The sequence below is a fragment of the Nerophis ophidion genome, linkage group LG06, assembly GCF_033978795.1.
Source record: "Nerophis ophidion isolate RoL-2023_Sa linkage group LG06, RoL_Noph_v1.0, whole genome shotgun sequence".
In the NCBI taxonomy this organism is placed as follows: domain Eukaryota; kingdom Metazoa; phylum Chordata; class Actinopteri; order Syngnathiformes; family Syngnathidae; genus Nerophis; species Nerophis ophidion.
In genome coordinates this window covers 19,018,035-19,027,168 of record NC_084616.1, presented here as the reverse complement: position 1 = coordinate 19,027,168, position 9,134 = coordinate 19,018,035, and the positions used below count along the sequence as shown (strand labels likewise).

Here is a 9,134-nt window from a genome sequence, read left to right as displayed (position 1 = left end):
TGGGCAGATCTGTAGACAGAAGAACCTTTAAAACCGTCCATAGCGTTCCTACTCGAATAAATTCTTCATTCGTATCTTCAAGCAAAGTTTGTAAGTTTTACAATATAACTAAAACAATTATTACTTCCTACACAGTCCCATATGTGATGTCTGTCAGTGTTTTCATGTATAGTTGTATTATGCTACGACATTATTTTTGTACTGTGCATATCAGCCATCCAAGCAACGTAATCATGGACGTCCCTGTTTATTTCAGCAAGACAACGCCAAGCCACATGTTACAACAGCGTGGCTTCATGGTAAAAGAGTGTGGTCCAGACCTGTCTCCCATTGAAAATGTGTGTCACATTATTATTAGTTTTTTTTTATAACTACGGCAAAATTTCGGGCTAAAAAACGCTACTTTCTTTCCTACACTTTGAACTCTGTGGCTTTTAAAACTGGGGAGCTCATTAATGGGTTTGTATTCGCAAACAGCCTTGAAGCAAAAAGTTTTGAGAAACAAAAAAACAAGCAAACACACTGAAAAGGTGTGTTATTGTTTGTGCTATGGAGCCATTTTTTTGGGCGAGTTCACTTACTCTTGGTGCTGCGGTGTCCTTCCGTTTAGTGCTTTCGACCGGAAGTAGAAGTGCCGTTCCATCTTTCAGCCATCCACAGCGTTCTACTCATGAGGATTTTTCATTCGTCACTCCAAGCAACGTTTGTAAGCTTTATAATATAACTAAAACAATTCTTAGTTACTAAACCGTCGCATGTGCGATGTCTGTCAGTGTTTTCATGTAGAGTTTTACGTGCTATTGTACTGGAATCAAGTTGGCCTTGTTAGCTTTAGCTAATATGCTAACTTACGACGCCATTATTTTTGTACATACAGGTTTTGGAGCAACATATGTAGCCATCCAAGCAACGTTATCATGGACGCCCCTGCTTATTTCAGCAAGGACAACGCCAAGCCATGTGTTACAACAGCGTGGCTTCATAGTAAAAGAGTGCGGGTACTAGACTGGCCTGCTTGTAGTCCAGACATGTCTCTCATTGAAAATGTGTGGCGCATTTTTATTTTTATTTTTTTGCAACTACAACAATACTACTAAATTTTCGGACTAAAAGCCGATACTTTGAACTCTGTGGCTTTTAAAACAGGGGAGCTCATTAATAGGTTTCTATTCGTTAATGGCCTTAATGCAAATAGTTTTGAGAAACAAAAAACAAGCAAACACACTTAAAAGGTGTGTTATTGTTTGTGCTATGGCGCCATTTTTTGGACGCTTACTCTTAGTGCTGCTTCGCCCTTCCGTTTAGTGCTTTCGACCGGAAGTAGAAATGCCGTTCCATCTTTTAGCCATCCATAGCGTTTCTATTTGTGAGGATTCTTCATTCGTCACTCCAAGCAACGTTTGTAGGTTTTACAATATAACTAAAACAATTATTACTTACTAAACCGTCGCATGTGCGATGTCGGTCCGAGTGTTTTCATGCAGAGTTGTACGTGCTATCATAATGTAATCAAGCTGGCCTTATTAGCTTTAGCTAATATGCTAACTTACAACAACATTATTTTCGTACATACAGATTTTGGAGCAACATATGTAGCCATCCAAGCAACGTTATCATGGACGCCCCCGCTTATTTCAGCAAGACAACGCCAAGCCACGTGTTACAACAGCGTGGCTTCATAGTAAAAGAGTGCAGGTACTAGACTGGCCTGCCTGTAGTCCACACATGTCTCTGATTGAAAATGTGTGGCCCATTTTATTATTTATTTTTTACAACTACAACAATACTACTAAATTTTCAGACTAAAAGCCGCTACTTTTTTTCCTACACTTAGAACTCAGTAGCTTTTAAAACAGGTGAGCTCATTTATAGGTTTGTATTCGTTAATGGCCTTAATGCAAATAGTTTTGAAAAACAAAAAACAAGCAAACACTGAAAAGGTGTGTTATTGTTTGTGCTATGGCGCCATTTTTTGGACGCTTACTCTTACTGCTGCTTTGCCCCTCCATTTAGTGCTTTCGACCGGAACTAGAAATGCCGTTCCATCTTTCAGCCGTCAGTAGCGTTTTCTACTCATGAGGATTCTTCGTTCATCACTCCAAGCAACGTTTGTAAGCTTTACAATATAACTAAAACAATTCTTAGTTACTAATCCGTCCCATGTGCGATGTCGGTCCGAGTGTTTTCATGCAGAGTTGTACGTGCTATCGTAATGTAATTAAGCTGGGCTTGTTAGCTTTAGCTAATATGCTAACTTACAACAACATTATTTTTGTATATACAGGTTTTGGAGCAACATATTTTGCCATCCAAGCAATGTTATCATGGACGTCCCTGCTTATTTTAGCAAGACAATGCCAAGCCACATGTTACAACAGCGTGGTTTCACAGTAAAAGAGTGCGGGTACTAGACTGACCTGCCTATACTCCAGACCTGTCTCCCATTGAAAATGTATGCCGCATTATTATTATTTTTTTTTACAACTACAACAAAACAATTGTACATTTCAGACTTTAAGCCGCTACTTTTTTCCTACACTTTGAACTCTGTGGCTTTTGAAACAGGGGGAGCTCATTAGCACATTAGCTAACTTACAATGACATTATTTTTGTATTGTTTCAGGTTCGCAAATTTGTCGGTAAATTCACCAAAACATCACCGTGGAGTTATTGAGTCTATTTAGCTGATGGCGATGACTTCTGTTTTGTTTGATCATCCGTTTTACTGCCTTGTTACCAACACCGTTTGGAAACAATTAAGGTATGTAAATAAACATTTACAAAATATTTCTGAGTAAATAACTGATTTCTTAACGTATATGTCTGCGACTTAGGTGCAGCTAATATATGGACAGACTGTTTTGATTATCAAAAATATCTTCTGCTTACCAGTCAAAACTTATAAATCCAGTTTTTGTCCTTCTTGCCCGGTGTCTTCTTGCCTGTTTTTTGTTTTGTTTTTTGTTTTGGCTACTGCAGCGATGGAGTCGCTCGACAAGCCTCCGTACGCAACACTCGGAGCGCGGGTTTATGAAAACAGCGCCACGAGTTTCATGTTCCGTCATTCAATCAAATAAAGACCACAGAAGAGAAAAAAAGTACATATCTTGACAAATATGAGGTGATTATTAAAGTCAAGAAGAGCAGGCAGCAGCTCACACATTCTCATACTTTCTGTAACATCCAGGAAGAAACTATGTTGGCCATCTTGAAAAAATACCTCAACTATAATGTACGTGAAGGAGCCTAGAATTATTTTAATCAAATGTTGACAGTATTTCAGGAGGAAACCTTACAATGTATTAAATCCTTAAAGTGTTATAAAAAAAAAAGAGTGTATAAAATGGAGCTATCGTGATGTCGAGAAACGTCCTAATTTGACCAATTTTCCTGGGAGATGTCAATCAATCAGTCAATCAATGTTTATTTATATAAGCCTAAATCACGAGTGTCTCAAAGGGCTGCACAAGCCACAACAATGTTCCATATTTACAAATAAAATGCTCCTCTTAGACACTCGTTTTTTGATAGTAAATTAAACACAAACATTATGTCACTTCTAGTCCCATCTTTCCTACAAAATAATATTAAACAACAAGATGTTTACTGACATAATATTCACGTTTTAATTACTTTTACTGTAAATAAGTATCCCCTCCAAATATCTGATCATCGGCATCGGTATCGGCCATGAAAAAAAAGTATTTAGTCAGCCACCGATTGTGCAAGTTCTCCCACTTAAAATGATGACAGAGGTCTGTCATTTTCATCATAGGTACACTTCAACTGTGAGAGACAGAATGTGAAAAAAAAATCCAGGAATTCACATTGTAGGAATTTTAAAGAATTTATTTGTAAATTATGGTGGAAAATAAGTATTTGAAAGCTGTAACTGATGGAAGGAGGTTTTGGCTCAAAATCTCACGATACATGGCCCCATTCGTTCTTTCCTTAACACAGATCAACCGTCCTGTCCCCTTAGCAGAAAAACAGTCCCAAAGCATGATGTTTCCACCCCCATGCTTTACAGTAGGTATGGTGTTCTTGGGATGCAACTCAGTATTCTTCTTCCTCCAAACACGACGAGCAGAGGATTGGGAGAATGTCATGTGGTTAGATGAAACCAAAAATAGAACTTTTTGGTATAAACTCAACTTGTCGTGTTTGGAGGAAGAAGAATACTGAGTTGCATCCCAAGAACACCATACCTACTGTGAAGCATGGTGGTGGAAACTTCATGCTTTGGGGCTGTTTTTCTGCTAAGGGGACAGGACGATTGATCCGTGTTAAGGAAAGAATGAACGGGGCCATGTATCGTGAGATTTTGAGTCAAAACCTCCTTCCATCAGTGAGAGCTTTGAATGGTTGACTTATTTTCCACCATAATTTACAAATAAATTCTTTAAAATTCCTACAATGTTGAAGTGTACCTATGATGAAAATGACAGACCTCTGTCATCCTTTTAAAAGGGAGAACTCGCACAATCGGTGGCTGACTAAATACTTTTTTGCCCCACTGTATATCTGGACCTCTATATGTAAGTGCAAGTGATTGGATTAGGCCCCACCCACCTCCTGACGCCCCATCGGCGACAAAGTCCTCGTCGTCGCCCAGTAGGCTCGGGGCCGCCGGGACGTCCTTCTGCTCCACGGAGTCGTCTGGCGGAGGGACCTCCCCCCACACCTTGGAGGCCCGTGTCACCTGGGGCAAACACAAAGAGATTTATTAGGGTCAAAGTCCCCACGGAGCCGGGTTACACCCCTCCGAAGGGCGCGGGGAAAACAAAGGCGGGGGGGTGGGAAACCGGGTTTTTGTTGACTCGCGACGCTCGTTATCTCCCAGGCGGCCTCATCAAGAGTTCACGTGCAAATAAAAGTTCATGACCCCGTCTCAGAGTTCATGACGTGCGAGTCTGCGCAGGAATGACCCAAATATGGGATTGGAATGTCAGGAAAACAAAAGAAAACATGAAACGTTTGTTAGTAAACAGTCCTGAGAAATTAAACGCCTTAGACGTGTAATCGATATTCATCCATCTTCTTCGAGGTCGGGTCGCGGGGGCAGCAGCCTAAGCAGGGAACCCCAGACTTCCCTCTCCCCAGCCACTTCGTCCAGCTCCTCACGGGGGATCCCGAGGCGTTCCCAGGCCGGCCGGGAGACATAGTCTTCCCAACGTGTCCTGGGTCTTCCCCATGGCCTCCTACCGGTTGGACGTGCCCTGAACACCACCCTAGGGAGGAGTTCGGGTGGCATCCTGACCTCATCTGTGGAGGAGCAGCGGCTTTTCTTTGAGTTCCTCCCGGATGACAGATCTCCTCACCCAATCTCTAAGGGAGAGACCCTCCACACGGCAAAGGAAACTCATTTCGGCCACTTGTCCTTTCGGTCAAAACCCAAAGCTCGTGAGGATGAGAACGTAGATCCACCGGTAAATTGAGAGCTTTGCCTTCCGGCTCAGCTCCTTCTTCACCACAACGGATCGGTACAACGTCCGCGTTACTGAAGACGCCGCACCGATCCGCCTGTCGATCTCACGATCCACTCTTTCCTCACTCGTGAACAAGACTCCGAGGTACTTGAACTCCTCCACTTGGGGCAGGGTCTCCACCCCCAACCCATTCGACCCTTTTCCAGGCGAGAACCACGGACTTGTAATCGATATTAACAAACAAAATGTGTTTAATTAAACCGGGTTATTCTGTGGTCACGTTCTCTGTAGCTTTTTCAAAAATGTACGAAAAATGGAAAAAGATGAAGGGAAAAAAATATATTTTTTGTTTTAATACGGTTTCTGTAGGAGGACAAACATGACACAAACCTCCCTAATTGTTATAGAGCACATTGTTTGTATTAAACATGCTTCACTGATTCGAGTATTTGCCGAGCGCCGTTTTGTCCTACTAATTTTGGCGGTCTTTGAACTTGCCGTGGTTTGTTTACATGCACAACTTTCTCCGACTTACTAAGACGTGTTTTATGCCACTTCTTTTTCGGTCTCATTTTGTCCACCAAACTTTTTATGTCGTGCTCGAACGCACAAAGGTGAGTTTTGTTGATGTTATTGACTTGTGTGGAGTGCTAATCGGGCATATTTGGTCCCTGCATGACTGCAAGCTAATCGATGCTAACATGCTATTTAGGCTAGCTTTATGTACACATACCATCATTATGCCTAATTTGTAGCTATACTTGAGCTCATTTAGTTTCCTTTAAGTCCTCTTACTTCAATTTATATCTCATGTTCTTTTGCGGCTCCAGACAGATTTGTTTTTGCATTTTTGGTCCATTGTAGCTCTTTCAACATTTTGGGTTGCAGACCCCTGGATTAAACGTTTACAAAATGTGAAAAAGCTGGAAAGAATGAAGCGAGGTTGGTTGCACGAACAAAGACACACAGTAAGTGATCACTAATCACTGGGAGTGACATGTTAACAGCCAATCAGGTGATGGTATCAACTATCAAGTGTGCTTGATTCTTTGCATGGAGTGAGAAGAGAAAGTCCAAATGAAGAAATTGCGGATAAAAGAGGAAAAGTCAGTTATTTGGATGTTTGAAAAGGGACCGTAGTCAGACCAATGTGGTCTGTAAATTGTGTAAGGCAAGAGTGCTGATGCAACTCTACCTTAGCTCACCCTTTAGAGCACAGATGTAACTACCTGCCACTAAACCTGCAGGAAATAGTTCTTCTGTCATGTTTTGTGGTCACGTTCTGTTTTGTTTTGGATTCATTTGGCACTCTTAGATATGGTCGTAATTATACTAAATGCACTGGGCATAATAAACACAACATTATTAATATTGCTACTACGGATAATTTGATCAAAAATTCCCTAAAACAGCCCACTACCTATAATATAGGTTTTTTAAACATAAGATCATTGTCTCCCAAAACGTTGTTAGTTAATGATATCATCAGAGACAACAATCTTAACGTCATCGGTCTCAGCGAAACCTGGCTTAAACCAAACGACTTTTTTGCGCTAAATGAGGCATGTCCTCCTAACTTTACACATGCGCATATTGCCCGTCCCCTTAAAAGGGGTGGGGGGGTCGCACTAATATACAACGAAAACTTTAACGTTAGTCCTAACATAAGTAATAAATATAAATCGTTTGAGGTGCTTACTATGAGGTCTGTCACACCGCTGCCTCTACACCTGGCTGTTATCTACCGCCCCCCATGGCCTTATTCGGACTTTATCAATGAATTCTCAGAGTTCGTTGCTGATCTAGTGACACACGCCGATAATATAATCATAATGGGGGACTTTAATATCCATATGAATACCCCATCGGACCCACCGTGCGTAGCGCTACAGACTATAATTGATAGCTGTGGTCTCACACAAATAATAAATGAACCCACGCATCGCAACGGTAATACGATAGACCTAGTGCTTGTCAGGGGTATCACCGTTTCCAAAGTTGCCATACTCCCGTATACTAAAGTATTGTCCGATCATTACCTTATAAAATTCGAGGTTCAGACGCATGTTCAACAAACTAATAATAATAATAATAATAACTGCTATAGCAGCCGCAACATTAATACGGCCACAACGACAACTCTTGCTGAACTACTGCCCTCGGTAATGGCCCCATTCCCAAAATATGTGGGCTCTATTGATAACCTCACTAACAACTTTAACGACGCCCTGCGCGAAACCATTGATAACATAGCACCGCTAAAGTTAAAAAAGGCTCCAAAAAAGCGTACCCCGTGGTTTACAGAAGAAACTAGAGCTCAGAAATTATTATGTAGAAAGCTGGAACGCAAATGGCGCATGACTAAACTTGAGGTGCACCATCAAGCATGGAGTGATAGTTTAATAACTTATAAACGCATGCTTACCTTAGCTAAAGCTAAATATTACTCAAATCTCATCCACCGTAATAAAAACGATCCTAAATTTTTGTTTAGTACGGTAGCATCGCTAACCCAACAAGGGACTCCTTCCAGTAGCTCCACCCACTCAGCTGATGACTTTATGCAATTCTTTAGTAAGAAAATTGAAGTCATTAGAAAGGAGGTTAAAGTCAATGCGTCCCAGCTACAACTGGGTTCTATTAACACAGATACGACTGTATATACGGCGGATACTGCCCTTGTCCTGATGAATCTACACAATTGTTTGTCCTGTAGTGTCCTGATGAATCTACACACGAGTTTGTCTTTTAGTGTCCTGATGAATATACACAATTGGTTGTCTTGTAGTGTCCTGATGAATCTACACAATTGGTTGTCTTGTAGTGTCCTGATGAATATACACGATTTGTTGGCTTGTAGTGTCCTTATGAATCTACACAAGTGTTTGTCTTGTAGTGTCCTGATGAATCTACACAATTGGTTGTCTTGTAATGTCCTGATGAATCTACATTATTGCTTGTATTGTATCGTCCTAATAAATCTACACGATCGGTTGTCTTGTATCGTCCTGATGATATGTCTGTCTTGTAGTATCCTGATAAATCTACGGAATTGGTTTTCTTGTTTGTCTTGTAGTACCCTGATGAATCTACATGATTGGTTGTCTTGTTTGGTCCTGATGAATGTACACCATTGGTTGTATTGTATGGTCCTGATAAATCTACATGATTGTTTGACTTGTATCGTCCTGATAAATCTACACGATTGGTTGTCTTGTACGGTACTGATGAATCTACATGATTGGTTGTCTTGTAGTGTCCTGATGAATCTACACAATTTGTTGTTTTGTAGTATCCTGATTAATCTACACGATTGGTTGTCTTGTATGGTCCTGATGAATCTACATTATTGCTTGTATTGTATCGTCCTGATGAATCTACACGATCGGTTGTCTTGTATCGTCCTGATAAATCTACACAATTGGTTGCTTTGTATCGTCATGATGAATCTACCTGATTGTTTGTCTTGTAGTGTCCTGATGAAGCTACACAATTGTCTGTCTTGTAGTATCCTGATAAATCTACGCAATTGGTTGTCTTGTTTGTCTTGTAGTGTCCTGATGAATCTACACGATTTGTTAGCTTGCAGTGCCCTGATGAATCTACTCAATCGTCTTGTAGTGTCCTGATGAATCTACACAATTTGTTGACTTGGAGTGTCCTAATGAAACTACACAATCGTCTTGTAGTGTCCTGATGAATCTA

The 9,134-nt window shown here is 40.9% G+C and overlaps 1 protein-coding gene across 1 annotated transcript in view; it reads right to left on the bottom strand.

Moving 5' to 3' along the window:
• hspg2 (heparan sulfate proteoglycan 2) overlaps window positions 1-9,134 on the bottom strand; it is a 331,901-nt gene that overhangs the window by 252,422 nt on the left and 70,345 nt on the right. Inside the window, exons 2-3 of the mRNA XM_061902940.1 lie at window positions 4,573-4,702; window positions 1-9 (exon numbers count right to left, since the gene is read on the bottom strand). The exon at window positions 1-9 is cut by the window's left edge and continues 51 nt beyond it. Of these exons, the coding sequence (XP_061758924.1) occupies window positions 1-9; window positions 4,573-4,702 (139 nt within the window). The remainder of the gene's footprint in view (window positions 10-4,572; window positions 4,703-9,134) is intronic.